The sequence below is a fragment of the Natrix helvetica genome, assembly GCF_964273705.1.
Source record: "Natrix helvetica genome assembly, chromosome: 5".
NCBI lineage: Eukaryota > Metazoa > Chordata > Lepidosauria > Squamata > Natricidae > Natrix > Natrix helvetica.
Window position 1 is genome coordinate 65,440,827 of NC_138551.1, and position 20,068 is coordinate 65,460,894.

At 37.4% G+C, this 20,068-nt stretch overlaps 1 protein-coding gene across 1 annotated transcript in view; it reads right to left on the reverse strand.

Moving 5' to 3' along the window:
- CPXM2 (carboxypeptidase X, M14 family member 2) overlaps positions 1-20,068 on the reverse strand; it is a 126,280-nt gene that overhangs the window by 78,993 nt on the left and 27,219 nt on the right. Inside the window, exon 2 of the mRNA XM_081955729.1 lies at positions 15,838-15,939. Coding sequence (XP_081811855.1) covers positions 15,838-15,939 — 102 coding nt within the window. The remainder of the gene's footprint in view (positions 1-15,837; positions 15,940-20,068) is intronic.

Here is a 20,068-nt window from a genome sequence, read left to right on the forward strand (position 1 = left end):
TCAAAGGATTCGCTGGTGATATCACCATTGTCTGCAGGACGCCCAATTGGGGGTTCGTTTCATGTCACTGGCAGAACGGGATGGGAGCTCATCCGTCCCCACGGCTAACTTGCTAACCTGCTATCCACGATCCTAACCTTGTGAGCTAGTGTAACCACATTATTAAATCCTTCCAGAAAATAAATATCATTGTTATTAATTGATTCCAATTAATTTGGTCTCAACATGAGTCACCTGAACACTGGGGAACCCTGTCAACAAAAATATCCATATAATTATAGTTCAAGAAATATATAAATATTTTAAAAAATATATTAACTAAGGCTTTAGATCAGGGGTGTCAAACTCAATTTCATTGAGAACTGCATCAGGGTTGTGTTTGACCTTTGGAGGGCGGCGCATGGCTGGGGTAGGTGTTGCCAGGGTGAGCATTCATGGCCAGCTTGGCATCACTAGTGTCGGAGGCATCTGTGGTGGCCAAGTGCTAAGGCAGGACTTCCCTCAGACCCTCACTCACTCACATTATAATCTCCTTCCTTCTTCCTTCCTTCCTTCCTTCCTTCCTTCCTTCCTTCCTTCCTTCCTTCCTTCCTGCCTGCCTGCCTGCCTGCCTGCCTGCCTGCCTGCCTTCCTTCCTGCCTTCCCTTTCTTCTTTTTCCTTCCCTCTTCATTTTACTTTCTTGTTCCTTTCCATCTTTCCCTCTTCTTTTCTTTCCTCTTTCCCTTTCTCCCCTGTGCTTGTATGTTCAAATGAAAAGAGGAAACATTTCTCCTTTTGCTTTGTTTTTAGTTTTACTAGCTCTCTGCCAGTTAAAATGGAGCCCAGGGCCTGTACATGATCCTCCTGAGCTCCAGGGTGACCCCATTGGCCAGATGTAAGAACCCTAAGGAACGGATCTGGCTCATGGGCCTTGAGTTTGACTCCCTTTCTTTAGATGTTATTGGTTACTGGCCAGTAGGAGGCACTATATGACTGGTTAAATCCTTATTGGCATTGTTCAGGAGTAGGTATCTTCTACAATAGGTGTTCTGTATTTAGCCATTAGGCCTTGCACTTAGTGTCAGTAGCTTGCGGGAAGGAAGGTGTCATAAAAATATTCCGGTATACTACCAATACCATCTCTTCCTCTTCCCCCTCTTCCTCTTCTGCAGGATCTTTCTTTCTCCATTTAAAACGTGTCATACTTTTAACCAGACTTGGTCTGTAAAGTAGGCAATAATCATTTTCTTCCTGCCAGAAAACTTTTTTTAAGCTGAAAATATGGTCTGATTGCTTGGTGTTGTTAAACATTTCCACAGACAGCCTTTCTGGAGGTTGGATGAGATAGAACAACATATTTGATGTAATGGAAGGAGTTTGTTTTATTTCTAATTGCATAGAATTGTAGAGGAAATGAAGAGGAATTACAGCTACAATCAGCCACCTTAATGGAACATCCACTCATATACGGAAGATTTATTCAGTCACTGATTGATATAATAAGCCAATTATTGTATATTGATTTTGAGTACTGATTGTCTTCAATTCCCCTTATTTTATAAAGATGAATGCAGTAAAGTTTTCTTGTAAGCAATGTTGACTCTGAGCATTTCAGAGATGGTTGTTGAAATGATGTAACGTTTCTATATTAGTGGCAGTAAAGGTTATTCAAGGAAAACTGTTTCTTTAATCAAAATTTCAGCCCTACAAACAAGAGAACGATAGTTATGTTCTGTGTTGAAATAGATGGATCATATATTTCACAGAACATCCCAATTAAGTTCCCAATTCTCCTTCCTCCTGCACAAATACCCATGGGAATATCACCAGAGGGTTGAACTAAACTCTTTTTTAAAGTACATCACTTATTTTTATAGACAACATACTTGAAAATTTCCCAGCATAAAAGTGAATTGAGCTGCCAAATCAGTCAGGCAGAGCCCACTATGGTTAATGTCACAAGTTGGAAAAATTCACCATTGGTATACACAATGACAGCTTGAGTTCTTACATTCTGTGCTAGAACTCACATTATGTTTTCATAATTAACTCAAATCAAAGCTACCTAAAACAACCACAGACTTTTCTGTCGTCTAGCAGAAATGGATAGAGTTTACAGCCTAAGAAGTTGATACATTTTTTGGTACATATTTGACAGCCATCTTGTTTTTGCAAGACAAAAAAGTAGGCAAAGAGAATTGCAAAGACAGTCAGTTAAATAAAATCTACAAATAGGCTCACATTCTGGACTATTATATTTTCAGCTGTATAACTATAATTACCAGCACACATTTGGTACTTATGAAGGAAACTGTGGAATAAGCTGACGACAAGAATCTTAATAGAAATCCTCTCTTTCCTATGTTAGATAATGTAATTCTTCGGGAAAAACCAATTTCAATTAATTAAAATGAATTCAAACAAGCCTTATACACCACTCACAGAACCAAACGGTTATACACAGACCATTGAAAATAGTTATAAGCCTCTTACATAGTAAGATGCTCAGGAAATGTCTAATGTATCACAAATAAAAATCAGCCAAGCTTTCTTTTAAAAATATATTTATAGGTCTGTCCTATACGTTCAGACTTCTCCCAGCTGCCATCTGGATGTTAATTTCAAATGCCAGGATTGGAAAGTTCTTTCTCTGAAATCCCTGTCACCTTCAGCTACTTATTTATGAGAGAGTATAGGAAGGCTGGAAAAACAAGGAAGAAAGACGCAGATCTAAACCCAAGGTGGAAGCGAAGTTACTGAGAGTCTTTGCTTTAATGAAAGCGTCTTAACCAATCAGGTGCGGCTTGGCTGTTGCTGGCCGTCAGGTCGTATGTCGAGGATAGAACAGAAACCTCTACTTCAGGGGTGTCAAACTCGATTTCAGGGTTGTGTTTGACCTCGGGAGGGCTGGGGTGGGTGTGGCCAGGGGAGGCATGGCCAGCTTGACATAACTCATGTCGGGGGCACTTGTGGCATCCCGAGCATTCTGCCAGTGAAAACGTGTTCCCAAGCACAATTTTCAGCTGCAATGGCCTCATGCAATCTTCTGCCAGTGAAAACAGAACATGTGAGGGTGGCGGGTAGCCCTGGCAAGTTCTGTTTTCGGCTGCAACCAGTGAAAACAGAGCTATATTTTTGCTGGCAGAGGCACCGTGGGCTGGTTCTTTGCTATTTCCAGGGCAGCCCCATGGGCCAGATTTAAGCACTCCATTGGACGGATCCCACCTGCGGGCCTTGAGTTTGACACCCCTACTCTACTGTATAAATAAATATGGGAGATTATTCTTATAATTTCCAGACAAACATTAGCGATGCCAAATGTTTGTAGTTCATGCCTACTTGACCTTGACCAGCTGATATTATTAACAAAAGCCCAGCTTTTATACAGATGGTTCTCCTTGCTGTACCATTTATTCATCAATAATTCAAATTTACAATGGCACCGAAAAATTAACTTTACATCTCACTTATGACTATTTATGACCTTCTTGGCATTTCTCAGTCATGTGTCATCATTACAGTACACAATGACCTGTGCCTGATCTAAGATTGCAAGAAAGTAAGCGATTTTGCTCTTTTACACATCAAAAGCAATGTGATCTGTAGGCTGGGCGGACACTGTGCAAACAGCTTACAAACAGTATGCTCTTGAAATCCCTTCTCTAATTGCTCTATTCTGTGAAGGTGGGGAGAGAAAGAAAGAAAGAGATTTCTATAGGAAATTTCTCCTTTGCCTGATTCCCACTGCAGTTGCAGTTGCATTGCTCTCGATGTGTAGAGAGCAAACAGCTTACTCTCTTGAAATCCCTCTGAAATCCCTCTGCTGCAGGGAGGGTCAGGCAAAGGAGACTGAGAAATTGCTTGCTTTTTTTTCTTCTATTCCCATCACAGAGTGGAAAGATTTCAAGAGATTTCAAGAGAATAAGTTGGCTCTTACCCTCAGGCTGTGCTGTGATCACATTACTTGCAATATGACAAGACAATAAGCAGACACTTGAGCATTATAAAGTGAGGGGGAAGGAATAGCCAGAAAATAAAATCTGAAGATATGAAACTGAGGAGTCTTGTCTCTTCAACATTGGCTGGTCCCAATTAGGATTGTTAATCAAGGACTATTTATATTTTTATGTACTTTGAGTGCAGTTGAATTCTGTAGTATCCCATAGCATAAGAAATGAATGTTGTTGTTAGTTGTGAAATCATGTCCAATCCATCGCAACCTCATGGACAGTGTTCCTCCAGGCCTTCCTGTCCTCTACCATGCCCAAGAGTCCATTTAAGCTCACACCAACTGCTTCAGTGACTCCATCCAGTCACCTCATCCTCTGTCATCCCCTTCTTCTTTTGCCGTCATTTTTTCCCAGCATTAGACTCTTCTCCAGTGAGTCTTTCCTTCTCATTAGGTGGCCAAAGTATTTGAGTTTCATCTTCAGGATCTGGACTTCTCAAGAGCAGTTTCATGTTCTGAAAAAGTACTCCACAAATATTTCAAATGAATACTTTGATGTATTGGAAGTATATGTGGAGTATTTTTTCAGAATATGGGAAAATGGTCATTCTTTCTGCTTGTGTCAACCATTTATGCAATAATAAACAACCATTATAATAACATCAATGAAATAATTAGTAATATTGTTTATTATATTTAGAAAAAAAATGATTTATTCATTGGGCTTCAAATGAATTCACGTCACTTTGCTTTCTGGATTCCAGCTAGATGTGGAGTCAATCTTTTATTTATTTCTTTATTTATTTCTTAATTGATGCTGGGCATCTGTTATTCTAAGATACTTGAAAGCAAGAATTTCCAGTAAATCTTTTCTCATGAGATTTATTTTCCAAACGAAGGCTCAAGAGATTTAGTTAAGCTTCGGATATTATAGAACAAGATAACCTAGGAACTGAGCACTTTTGAAATTGTTATGTTTTTCATACTCTGTCAGCAATATTATTTGTATGCTAAGAAAATAATAATCAGAGAATGTAAAGATCTGGATGTCTCTTTGGAGATCATCTAGTCCAATAACTTAGTACAGGAATGTCAACTAGAGGTCATTGGTCAAGCAATCTCTTTTTAAGCATCAGCAAAGAAAGTGCATTAACTTTCTAAAAATCAGTTCTATTATTGAATACTTCTTAATACATTTTTCTGATATCTGTTCAATATCTGCTTTTATGGGATTTAAATTATTGTTTCTTGCCTGACTTCTAGAACACAGTTATCTTTTTACATGATAGTTTGTGAGAGACGAAAACAGTATTCATATCTCTCTCCAGTGCACTTATTCTAAACTAAAAATTTCCAGTGCTACCTGCCATTCCTTGTAGGTTTTTCCTTTGTGTTTTTGGACATCTTGACTTTTCTCCTCTGGACTGTTTGTAATGAGATTCACAGATCTGGATGCCATATTCAAAGTACAGAACAGAATATTACAAGGATCTAGATATTTTTGAAACTGCATCATATTATTGGCTTATGTGCAGTTGTGTTCCACTATACACCCTAGTTCCATTTTGAATGTCCTGCTAGCCAGTATCAAACCTATTTTCATACTTTCGAGTTTTCCTAACCAATTTTGGTTGATTTTGCAATTTTCCTTGTTGAAATTCATCTTCCCGGTATCTGCATATAGTTGTAGCTTGTATGAACCCCCTAAACTTTGATATCATCTTCAGAAATATTTGCTGTATTCCTGTCTTTGTGCTGTCTTCAGCCAGCTCTTCTCTATACATTGGTTAGTATCAGATCAAGAGTAGACAGTCACCTACAACCTTTGGGAAAATAAAATAGCCAGCAAGAAGACTGTGGATTTTGGGGAAACCTGGTGTTCTTTTCTCTATAGATCAAGCCCAGTGGTGGGATTCAGCCAGTTCTTACCACTTCTGGGCGGTTTGGTGAACTGGTTGTTGGAAGAAATAATTAGGGCAGAGAACCAGTCATTAAATTATTTCAATTCCACCACTGGTCAGGACTTGGTAGTGTTGGCCTAATTTAAGGCTGCTAGTAATCTAATTTTATTTGGTGATACAGAGTAAGGGAGTTTCAGAAAAATTAAGAAAGCTGTGTGGCTCCATATATTCCAGACAAATTTAGCTTTGACTTCCCCTGCTTTTAGCTCTTAGTCCATTCATAATCTGTTCTGTCCAATTAACTTTTCAACACACCTGACTAAGAAAATCTTTCCACACAATGCTATATATTCATGTCATAAGTGGCAGAGAGTTCATTAAGAGAAGATCTTCATGAAAAAGAAGAAACTGTCACAAATTTTTAACCCAGTTCATATTGAGAGGAATGGGAGAGAGAAAGATACAGCATAGATAGGAAAATAATAGTAGTCTACATCTAAATCAGTTGAAGAAGAAATGAAGGATTATTCACCTCTTTCAAATTGTTTTTCTTTGCTTTTTTTTGTCAGCAAATCCTTACTTCTTCATATTGCCTTAAAATAGCTTTGCACAATGAATAAAACGTTATTCTTATTCCCATTGAACACTAACAAATGATAAAGTATTCAAGATCATTAAAGGGAATTTATAAAACTATGCATTAGCAATATATGTGGAAATTCAAGGAAGCAATTCAGCCATGTTTTCTCTGTATCACACAACCGGAATATAAGATTCTGCTTTTAATAAATCCACAAATATATATATATATATATATATATATATATATATATATATATATGTGTGTGTGTGTGTGTGTGTGTGTGTGTGTGTGTGTGTGTGTGTGTGTGTGTGTGTGTGTGTGTGTATGTGTATATGTGTATATATGTATATATGTATGTCTTTGGTTGTTCGGGTTTTCTCCCGCATAGAATTGGAAGTATCTTCACGACGTTTCGATGAAGTCTCATTCATCATCTTCAGGCTGGTGCTTCCGGCTTGGTGCTTCCGGCTTGGTGCTTCCAGGAGCAATGTGAGATCTCAGCCGGTTCCTCCTTTTAACTGCCAGTGGGGGTTTGTACTGATTGGGTGGGAGCTTGGCTGCATTCTGATTGGGTGGAGGTGTATTCTGATTGGTAGGGGGCTTGGCTGTGCTCTGATTGGATGGGAGTTTGCCTGTGCTCTGATTGGATGGGGGCATGTTCTGTTTGGGTGGGGGCCTGGTTGTGCTTGTGTTAGTCTGAGTTGCAGAGGGATTTGAGCTGGTGAGCTGCTTTACTGTTGTTTGGCTTCGCGTTTGTGGTCGTGCCACATCTCTGTGGTGGGCATCAGTTTGCTTAATGTATGGATCAGAGGGGTTTAAAGTGGCTAATAATGCAGCTGTGTTCTGGCTTCTGGTTTGTGGTCCGGCTTCTGGTTTGTGGTCATTATCGGTGTGGGTTTGGGCTTGCTTTTTGCGTGGATGTGTGATAGTGACATCCTGTGTGGTTTTCGTGAGTGTGGGTCTGGTATCATTCTTTGTGTTAGGGACTCGTTTGTCAGTGAGGGCGGGTTTCCAAATGGCTGGTAGGCGGGAGGTATCATCTCGTTTATTCATGCTGTGTGGTCATTTTTCTATCTCAATAGCTTCTCTGATTATTCTGTTGTTAAAGTGTTCAATTTTGGCAATAGTTCTGGTCTTTTTAAAGTCTATATCATGTCCTGTGGCTTTGAGGTGTTGGACCAGGGAAGAAGTTGGTTCCTCCTTTCTGACTGAGTTTTTGTGTTCTTCAATGCGTGCCTTTATTCTTCTGTTGGTTTGTCCGATGTATGTGGTGGGGCAGGTGGTGCATGGGATTTCATATACTCCTTGATTTTCTAACTCTATTTTGTCTTTGGGGTTTCTTAGGATGGTGGATATTTTTCGGTTTGTGTAGAATGCTGTCTTGATGTTGTGTTTGTGGAGGATCTTGCTGATTCTGTCTGTGGTGCCTTTTATGTATGGGAGGAGGGCTTTGCCGTTTTCTTGTTCACTGTCTTGGATTTTAGTGGGGTTTTCTTTTTGGATTAGGTTAGTGATATTGTTTCTTTGGAATCTGTTGGATGTTAGTACGTTGGTGAGAGTGTGTAGTTCGGTTTTGAGGTGTTGTTCGTCAGCTAAGCGTTTTGTTCTGGAGATCAGTGTCTTGGCTACAGAGTTGATCTGTGCTGGGTGGTGGTGTGAGAGTGCGTGCAAATAGCGGTTTGTGTGTGTGTTCTTCTGGTTGATGGTGTGTCAAACAAAACGCTTAGCTGACGAACAACACCTCAAAACCGAACTACACACTCTCACCAACGTACTAACATCCAACGGATTCCAAAGAAACAATATCACTAACCTAATCCAAAAAGAAAACCCCACTAAAATCCAAGACAGAATGACAAAACGACGGCAGCTCCGATCACATTTTAAGCCCACAGCTTGAAGATGGCAGGTGAGATCCTGCCGAAACGTTGCAAAGACAATCTCAGCCTTACACGGGAAAAGACCCGAATACAACAAAACCAGCATACCTACACCCGTGAAAATCTACGAAAACAAATTATATATATATATATATATATATATATATATATATATATATATATATATATATATATATATATATATATATATATATATATATATACATACATACACACACACATACATACACACACACACACACTCAAATGTTTGCATTTGATAGTCATACAGAATTGTAACTGTTATTGTTTTAACAATATATTATACTTTATTTCTTTTTTCTGTTATATTTTTTTCATTTATTTTTAAGCACTTCTTAAGTATTATTTGGGTAATGTATATATTCTTGTGTTTTATTCCTTTTGCTTCTTTCTTTCTCTATTATCACTTTAAAAGTAATTAAAAATTATTTAAAATCCCTACCATAAAGAAATGTCTGCAAGGCATGAATATGCTATTGCAACTTAAATACTGTTTAAACTAGATGAATAAAAAGAAATGCAAATGTAACACATATTGCAAGTTTATCTTTAAGGCAATGAAGAATTTTAGCCAAGGGTCAGCATCTGGTGAAATACTTCCTTTATTGGAGTAGCTTCATCTGTGATCCAGTTTTAAAGATTTGCAAAGTATAATAAACCATCATCAAACTGAGAGGAGCTTGAAGAGGAGCCAACCTCTAATACACGGGTGTCAAACTCCCCACGTCACATTGCCGTCATGTGTTATTTCATGACATTTTTCCCATTTGAGGAACTGGGATGGGCATGGCAGGCACGTGATGCATCCGGCCCATGGGCCGGCAGTTTGACACCCTGCCTAATACAACAATTAAAACACAACTGAAAATGCCTAGAGCTTCAGAAAGGCTAAACATCCTTGATGATGTATGCCAGGGGTGTCAAACTCGATTTCATTGAGGGCCTCAGGTGGGGGGGGGCATGGCCACCTTGATGTTATTTGTGTCAGGGACATCTGTGGTGGCCCAAGCGCTCTGCCAGTGAAAACGGGTTCCCGAGCTCCGTTTTTGGCTGTGATGGCCTCCTTTTGACTTCTCTGCCAGCAAAAATGGAGTGGGGGGTGGATGCTAAGTCTTCAACCTGCGACCAGTCCTAAAGTCCTCAACTTACAACTGGCCACAGGTTCTCGACTTATGACTGACAGCCGGCAACAGCCAAGCCGTGCCTGATTGGCTAAAGCGCGGCTGGCTGAGCATGGGCTGCCAGAAGCGCTCCTATTGGATGCCTGCTTGACAGCTCTGTATAAATAGCTGTCAAGCAGGTCAAGGAGTGATTCTTGCCTGCTTGTAATTATGTTATCGCTCTCTGTTTGAATAAACGCTGTTCTAACTCACCTCAGACGCCTCACGTCTCATCCATCCTTCGATCTTTTACAGAGGAGGCCATCACAATTGAAAATGGAACCTGGGAGAATCAAGCATGACCCTCCCAAGCTCCATTTTTGTTGGCAAGTTACCGCAGGCCAGTCCTTCGCTGTTTCCAGAGCAGCCTTATGGGCCAGATCTAAGCATCTTGTGGGCCTTGAGTTTGACATTCTTTAGGGATGTGTTATTGGAACATATCTGTTATCAAAATCTGGCATATTGGGTCAAATATGTAGGAAACTTGTCCAGTTCATCTGATTTCTGCCCCAGATTCAACATTATGTTTCCATTAAGCAGCCACGCGCCTCTTTTTCTTATAGTGCCTTTCACAATTTCTTTAGTCCCAGTTTCACTTTTCTCTATACAGATCTAAGCTCTACAGTTGAAAGTGCAGCAACTCCATTCAGCATTACGTGCTACAAAAAATAAATATATAAATTAGGGAACTATTATATATATATATATATATATATATATATATATATATATATATATATATATATATATATATATATATATATATATATATATATATATATATATATATATATATATATATATATATATATATATATATATATATATATATATATATATATATATATATATATATATATATATGTAAATTTCCTTATCCTGTGGCAGCTTGTTAGCAATTTGAAACAAATAACTAATCTCACAAAACAGGGAGGTAAATGCTTGGGCAATTGGCAAGTCAAATTTTAATTGCCATTCTGGGCAGGATTAACTCAGGCATTACTAGAGCAGACACAGCTATGCCTGATAACAAGCCAGCATGTGTCTAAGTAAGTCTTCAAAACAATTTTCCTAAAGCAGCAAGTGGAAAAATGAATATTCAAACATACAATTCAGACAGACCTCAATTTTATTAACACACTGGGTGAAAAGAAAAATCTTTTTTTGTTCAGCTTCTAAAATGTCAAACTTGAAATATCTCAAGTTATTTTGGTTCAGTTTTTCTAGCTATATTAATTAAAAACTTTAATTATATAAGGAAAAATACTATTATGAAATAAGCTTTAGGTACAGTGGATTTGTGTATATTTTAAAATATGGTGATGATTATGGTGCAAAATCTTTTTCATGCCCACTTGTGTAGTTGAGACAAAGGATCTAGTGAGATTTGTGGGACACATACATAAGATTGCATTTTTAATATTCTTGGTGCTAGACTTTCAGGGCTTATAACCAAGGTTGCAGGATGCAATAAAAAAGCTTTTAATAAATTATGTCTAAATCCATGTTTTATTATCCTAGTAACTAATGAACACTGCTCTTATTTCAAAGAGAAACAGGCAGCTAATCATAGGATTATGTGAACTTCTAATCACCACTTACAGAGAAAAGAAATTTCCTTCAGCAAAATAGTGGAGAAAAACACTGCATAGTTTAGAATAAAGAAGCTACTCTTTTGCTCACAATGTTAGTTCTAACATTGTCAAATCTGATTATGTAGTTTTTCATTTTTCCAATACTTAGTTTATTGTATCTGACTTCTAAATCAGTTTTCAATGTAACCAAACATTCAACTCACTTTAGTACATACTTATGTGCCCTCTGTCCCTCCGTCCCTCCTGTTGTGTGTGTGTATATATACTTCAATCCCCAAAATGTATTTTTATTTATATAACAGAACTGCAGAATTCTGATTAATTTAAATACTAAATTTCCATATCTAAATTTCACATACCATAATGATCCAGGAAGAACACATTTAATAAGTTAATATGAAAATCTGAATTCGCCAAACATGTCATATTATTAAATGTCTCTAACTTGGTTGCATGTACAGTAGTGGATCACAGTTCTGAAAATCAGCCCCAAAGATAATTTACTTTTCATTTCTATCAGTAAAAGAATAGCTAACGGGAGGGAGGGCAGTAAAACCTTGCAGCAATCAACTAAACTGAAGACCTTTTCATTTAAGGTTATGGACCATATAACCTACTATGTTGGTTTAGTGTTGGATAGTAGATAAATGATTCTAGACTTCCAAGTCGAAAGATGAGAGAGAATCCATGTCACCCAGCCAGCTTCCCTACCTAAGGGAGGCCTAGAATTGAATATCTCCAATCCTAGCCCTACACTGATAGATGATACATAGTAATAGATAGATAGATGATAGATGATAGATAGATAGATAGATAGATAGATAGATAGATAGATAGATAGATAGATAGAAAGATAGATAGATAGATAGATAGATAGGTGACATTGTAGAATAGATAGATAGATAGATAGATAGATAGATAGATAGATAGATAGATAGATAGATAGATAGATAGGTAGGTAGGTAGGTAGGTAGGTAGGTAGGTAGGTAGGTAGGTAGGTAGGTAGGTAGGTAGGTAGATAGATAGATAGATAGATAGATAGATAGATAGATAGATAGATAGATAGATAGATAGATAGATATCAGAGGTAGGTTGCTATAGGTTTACACCAGTTTGGGTAAACCGATAATGGTATTTTGGGCCAAACCGGCAGCGACCTGGGCTGGCCACATCCCCGAACCGGTTCCCTGGGCTCCAATGCCGTTGTTGGCATCATTTTTTAGTATTTTTTTTAATGTTCTGCACATGCTATAAAACTATAGCATTAAACTATAAATTAACTATAAATTGCAAAGCGAACCAGCAGCAACGCTGGCAGCAACCCATCCCTGATATAGATTGATGATAGAATAGTAATAAGTATTTTTATTTCTTGCTGGTTTTCCAATATTTTTATTTCTTGCTGGTTTTCCAAAATACAGTATTATGATCTAAATGTACAAGATCATAAAAGACAGATTAAGATATTTTCAGTTAAAGCATGCATGTAAATACTGTGTTATATCAAAACAAACAAAGCATTCTTTTATATTGCAAGAAGATAAACATGGAGTGAACTAGAGACAAGGGATAATAATTTTCAATAGTTTTCAAGATCCTTATCGCAATAGCAATAGCTATAATACTTAAACTTATATACATCCTCACCTTGTTTTACAGCCCTCTCTAACTGGTTTACAGAGTTAGGATATTTTCCCCATTTTATCCATCTTGGAAGGATGGAAGGCTGAGTCAACCTTGAGCCAATGAGAATCGAACTCCTGGCAGTGAGCAGAGTCAGCCGGCAATACTGCTTTCTAACCACTGTGCCACCATGGTTCACAATACAACCAAGAATCAGTTTATTGGTTGCAGTGTCTTCACTGCTGCTTTGATTTCTTTAAAAACCAGAGAAGGGAGGAGATTCCTCCTGCTCCTTTCTATTTTCACCTTCTCAAAAGGTGAGAGGAGGATCAATGCTTGGCATAATCTTATGTTGCTTTGACTTTAAAGACAAGGGTCAAAGTTAGCTCAAAATGTACTGGTATCTATAAAGTCTAATCTCCCAGGAGATTAAAAGAGGAAAAATTGGCTGTCCAGTCACCCCAGCTGCTTGTTTGCTTCTGCTGCAGGTTTTGATATTAGATTTCCTAAATATTATATACAAATCAACAACAAAATAATCCCAACACTTTGCAAAAATGTCAGCATCTGCATAGTTTACTGCGTACATACCCAGAAAGTAATGAAACTTTGAAATATTTTCAAAAGATGACAAGAATTGGGCAGAACTGTCAGCCTTTATAAAGCTACCATTGTACATAGTGAAAGAACATTTTTTTTAAAAATCACCAAATTCTGTGGTTGTTGTTTTTGGAATGCAGATATTTTCTCTCTTCTCGTGCAGTGGCTGTTATGTTTGAAGCACCCTTAATATTGAGAATGTTTACGTATATGCCATAGTCTGGAAGCATCCTCTTTACTAATTTATTGAAAAGGCCAGTTCACAGTAAAGGTCAATTTATGCTACATTTTTTTTTAAAAAAAGTAGAGAAATAGCTCCCTACCTGTCACTTAGTTATCAGGATTTAAACAAAAACTCATCTGTGTTTTAACTTTAATCTCTTTCAATATCCCTTTTTTTCCTGTACTTGATAGTATCCAATGCGCTTTAATATTATGATTCCCACCATGGAAGACTAATAAGACAAAAGCCAAATTTTCACATGTGGTTCCTTTTGTGGATGGATATATAAGTGCCTAGGGATGTGGTGGCTCAGTGGCTAAGAGGTTCCAGAGAGGAGGTGCTGCAGCGAAATAGCTCTCCTCTTGGATCTGGTCAGATAAAATTCATTTGTGGACCAGATCCATTAATATATGGATTTGTAGACTTTATCAGAAGGGATGCGGTGGCTAAGTGGCTAAGACACTGAGCTTGTTGATCAGAAAGATCAGCAGCTCAGCGGTTCGAATCCCTAGCGCCGCGTAACGTAGTGAGCTCCAGTTACTTATCCCAGCTTCTGCCAACCTAGCAGTTTGAAAGCATGTAAAAATGCAAGTAGAAAAATAGGAACACCTTTGGTGGGAACGTAACAGTGCTCCATGCGCCTTCGGTATTTAATCATGCCGGCCACATGACCACGGGTCTGACTCTGTCTTTGAAATGGAGATGAGCACCGCCTCCTAGAGTTGGAAACGACTAGCACATATGTGCGAGGGGCACCTTTACCTTTACCTATATAAGTGCCTTGACTGTGTCAAATATGAAAATGCTTGGCAGCAACAGGCTGCATAGAAATTTAATTTAAAAATAATAAATAATTAAATCAAAATTGAGTGTATCTTCCCCATGTTTTACCTGGATTTCCATTCATTTATAATGGATCCATAGTTTTTGTCCCCTTGCTCTCCTTGCCCCAATTTTCCCCACTTATATTCATTATTATGCCTTCTCCCATCTTCTGCCTGCTGCAAGAATGGGAAGGATGTTTTCTGCAAATTGAACCCTTCAACATAGTGTTGTGCCAAGGCAGCAGCACTGTGCTGACTTTCATTGCATAGAGCTTTTAACTAGGGGACTGGAGCCTACTCTTACCCCTATCTTTGCCCAATCCCTGTATAAACCAGTATGGTACAATAAGACAAGCTGATGAAGTCTGTACAAAAATGGTATGTTGGTTTGCCATCATTATCAGTACATGGAGGAAAATAGGCTTTTTAAACCCAATATAAAACTGAGAGATAGAAGAAGCACTTCTTCCTAGCCTCAAGACACACATATTGATTGCCTGAAACATCTTTGTGTTCATCTGTCGCCAAGGAACAGCAAGCTGTAATTGAGAGCTGTATCCCTAGAAGCACAACAGACTCATGACTTAATGCTTGTTCCTGTACTGTCCTGATAACTCAGAGTAGCCTGCTCGAGAGTTGGGATTACTGTGTAATCAGAAACTTCGGCAAGGAAAGGTTGATTCCTGGAAATGCATCCAGTTAATAATAACTTGTTTAATTGGGGGTTAAGGGAGAGAATGCATGTTGGAACAGGCAGAGAGGAACAGCTAAAAATAAGTGTGCCAAATATGATGGTTTGAAATAGTCACATCCCTATTTTCTGATTGTGAAATACTGATACAGTAGATATATAATATATTACAGTCAACATTCTTCAACACAGATCACTATAATTGGGGAATCCTCTAAAAGCAGATACTGTAATTAAAAACTAGAGCTGTCAGTTGCAATATTATACCCCTTTCCTCCTCCTGTTTATCATCCCTGCTTTTGGTGTTCTATAGAAGCTTGAAAAGCTATGTTGCCAAGTTAAAGAAGCATGGTCTCTGTCTGCATTAAAAAATAATAATTGCCAAATCATTTGTTAAGCTTTGGAATTGGACTCCTTTTGATCTGGATGCCTTTCATATCTGTCTTATTCTGATTTATTCCTCTGAAATTTAATCAGTATATAAATCTAGAGTTAAACACTCAAAGTCCTTTGCTTGTTATCTTCACACATTTAAATACATTCAGGATAAATGTGGGAGAAGTTATCTTTTCCCACATTTATCTATTTTAACCTTAATGTGTTTTCCTTGCACTTCACGAAGAAGTTTGATACATTCTTATTTATAAAGGAACCCACTGTCATGAATCACCTTCATATTCCATAATATATTTTTTTAGGATTGCTTCTCGCGTCATTAAAATTTGTCGCAAGAAAGAGTTCACCCAAAAAAGAGGTGGAAACAAATCTTCAATCATTGTCGCTTACTTTCTCTGCTGTCTTCATCAGAGTTTCGCCTTTCATAGTCGCCATCTGGTGTTCTTTCATTATTCTTCTTGTTTTTCTCACCTTTCTTGTTACCATTTTTAGCTGACAACAGAGAAGAGAAACACATGATATTAATTCTCCTCAAATATAAACTATCAAATAGAAAGATGAGAATAAAAAACACAATGAGAAAAAGAGCCATAATTTCCAGCGAGACTGCAAAAAGGAAGTAAAGAGTTATCTCCCTGAGTTTTCAAAAACAGATAAACATTGGATACTTTTCAGAAAAGGCAAAGTGAATCCTTGGGGATTCTGTTATTTCTCAATTATCTTCAGGATATTGTCTTTTTGTATTATCCCAGTATATCAGAAATACTCTCTAAACTAGGTAAGTGCCAGAGGTGGAAAACATCATTCCAAGCAACCAAAATAAAACAAGAAAAATTGGGAAAAAACTCCCCCCTTCCCCAAATGAAAGTGGTACCAATTCCATGTTTCTTAGGTTCTCTATAGACTTTCATCCTCCATGACTAATCAGCTTGCTAAAAGGTAAGGACTTCTTTGAGCCAAAATATTTTTTTTCTAGCAACAATGAAGTTATTTGTGTCACTGGCTTCTTTTGGGGAGTTTTTTCAACTTCTTGGGTTCACCTACAGTGCTGATTATTGTTGCTGGTTGTTTTCCACTCATGCCGTCCAAGTTTATGTATATAATCACAGGTCTGCAATGGGAAATGGAATCTAAAAACATATAGAAAGATCCTAGGATCTCATAATTTCCCAAATATACCAAGAGTGCCATAAACTTTGTCACTTTTGAAATTAATAAGATTAAATCTACAGTATATGAGATAGCTAGGGTGGGGGTTAAATCATATGACAGCACTCTTTTAATATCTAAAAAGATAAAAAGATAGCTTCCCAGAAGAATTGAAATAAAATCAGATTTTCAAATAGAACAGACCATTTGGAATTGAAGCAATTCCCCCCAAAATGCAGACTTTATTAGGAAGTATCTGATGACCATGAATGGATTCAGGTTTCCAGAACTAGAATAATTACTTTTGAGAGTCATGAAGGAATTTGTCAATGTCATTTTGGATCCTATTTCTATGATATTTATTTCATTTTTTATTTTTATTTTTTTTATTTTTTTTTGAAAAATCATGAGGGTTGGGCATAGTGCTAGAGAACTGGAGAAGAACAAATGATGTCCCTATCTTTAAATGAGATGAGCCACAGGATTCAGGTTCTTATAGACTACATCACTTGGCAGGAGCCAGCATGGTTTTAACAAGATATAACATAACAGACCAACCTGATTTTTTAAAATAAAAGTAACCATGAGAATGTGATAGGATAGTGATCTTTTTCTTCAACAAAGCATTCAAGAAATCTACCTGGAGTTCTAGTATATGAAAAATGTACTGGACTATGTTTCTATTAGAGGGATAAAGAGTAGGTAAAGAATTTAGTTCTGCAAATGGTTCTGTTTCAAGACTGAAATGATGGGCAACATAACATGGGGACATTTTTAGCCACCGTGCTATTCAACATATTTATAAATGATTTTGATAAGGTCTTAGAATATATATTATCAAATCTGCAGACAGCACAAAGATAGGAGAAAAAAGCACTTTAAAAGAGAGTCTATTCTAGATTTAGAGTGGCAAAATTTAGAGAGGTTTGAAAGAATGGAGTATTGTTCAAAAACCAGCAAAATAAATCTTAGCAGAGAAAAATACAACAGTCTACATTTGAATAGGAAAAATAAACAGCATGAGTGTGGGATGAAAATGAGTTTATTAGTCAACAGTTCATGGAAAAAGTATTCAGGTGTTCAGAAAGTGAATGTCCAGAAAAAAAAACAACTAATATTTTGTGGGACCTGGAAGGACTTACAAGGAATCATGAGAGATGATTGATATGTTTGCCTGAAGAAAAGAAGACTGTGGAGAGACGTGATAACTAACTTCAATTGTCTGAAGGACAGTGATATAGAACAGGAGTCTCCAAACTTGATAACTTTAAGACTTATGGACTTCATCTCTCTGAATTCCTCGGGCAGCCATTCTGGGTGTTAAAATCACAAGTTTGCCAAGTTTGGAGACCCCTAATATAGAAAATGTAGCAAAATTGTTCAGAGTTGTTCAAGAAAGGGCAAGAAGAAAAGGTGGATTTAAGTTACAAGGAAGTGACTGGACTTAAGGAAAACTTCCTAATGGGAAGAACAGTTATCCACATCACTGTTCTGGTTTGATATTTATTTATTAAAGGTATATTTGTACATCTTTTCTAATCATCAAATCATCATCTAGTTTTATTTGTATATTTTTAAAAATCCTAAGAAGCTTGCACTTTTCTTCCCTAAATGAGAACTAACAAAGCTAATACAACCAAACCTTCTGAAAGTTTTCAATCTTTAACAAGTTGTAATAATATTAATAAAGTAAACATGGAGCTGAATAAAAAAGTGAGGCTTGGTTGAACCTTAAATCCATAGCAGGCTACATTAGTAACTCTGAGCTTGATTATCCCACAACTTCCAGCAGTTTTCAAGAGACCACAAGAATGTCAGTTCCTGACATCTATTGACCAGAAAAAAGAGTGGAGTAATTATGGAATCTCATATAGATCTCTCCTTTCTGCAGAGAGAATTTTGGCAGTCTGGATCAAGCATCCAGCTGTCTTTTGGCTGTAATGTCTCTCATTATTAGTAGGGTATCAATTCACCATTTTTTATTAGAAATTTCTCTGATTCTCTGTTGATACTAAGGGAACCATCATAATCTTCTGCAAGACAGCAGGGTTGACATTTGACCATTATTGTTTCCTAGCCTCCCTATCTCTTCCACTTCAGGGCTATTTTATCTTATTTTATTACAGAGTGTAATAATTATGGGATAGTGAAATTATGGTAGATATCTCAGTTAAATTGGGAAATCAAGTGAAACATGAGGAAAAAGCTAGAATTACTGTGTCAACACAAGAGGAAGCTAAGCAGATAATTGTGTGGGAGGCTTCTGGTTTTTTTTTAAAGATCACCATTTTTATTACTGTCAGTATTATGACATTGATCAAGATTTCCAAGCTCAGAAATACAAATCTTTCCCATTCACAATATGTGCTTCAAATGAAAAGTTCTCATTGCTATTCTGTTTTTCTGGTGAACAGCCAAACCAGTGGCAAAAATAGCACTAAGGGTTCTCAATATTCTGCTGAAACCGTAAATCAGGTGGGGATTAGAAGATGGACAGAATGAAACTAGACACTCGCTGGAGACAGCTTTGGCAGTGAACGCAAAGCTTACAATGCTCTCAGTGATATCTAGAGCATAGCTGAGTCTGATTTAAATTAAACTCAATCCCAGAAGAAGCCAAGCTGTTTTCCAAGCTGCAGGGGAAATAGCTTATTTTCCAACCATTATTAGCCAATAGCGATATTAATACCACAATGCCAAGGTATGCATTCTAAAGACACATCCAGACAGCTGGCTTAATGTGCTGTCCTTCCATCTAGGACAGTGGTTTTCGACCTTCATAATGTCACAACCCTTTAATACAGTTCCTCATGTTGTGGTAACATCCAACCATTAAAAAATTTTTTGTTGCTACTCTATAACTGTACTTTTGCTACTGTTATGCATCGTAATGTAGATATTGATATTGAAAGACTGCTATCATATCACCCTTGTCCTTCTTTTCATTCAACCAGACATACCCAGTTCCTGCAACTGTTCTTCATATGTTTGAGCTTCCAGTTCCCTAATCCTCTTGGTTGCTCTTCTTTGCACTTTTTCTAGACTAGAGTCTCCGCATCTTTTTTATAGAGGCAGCTAACATCTTGTCTGCGCCTAAATTTTGGGTCTGAAAAGAATCACATCCTGGAGGCTGGACAACCTCGGCTGCTATACAATCATACACATACATACACAGAGACACCTTAACTCCCTCTGCTTTATCCTTTCTTCCTTTCCCTCCTCATCTTTCCTCCTTTCCGTTGTTGCCCTTACTTATTTACTTTCTCTGATGGGTTCTCGGTGTGGCATTTCAGGAAACCCAACTTTATATTTTCATACATATCATTTGCTCCATTACATTTTATTTCTAATAATAATTCCACTTAAATTGTTATCTTACATTGCATTTTTTTTTTGCTCTTTTCCTATGTGCATGGTTTGTGGTACTTTTAGCAAGCAGGTTTTCATTGTGTGAATGGGGCCAATTTGGGCT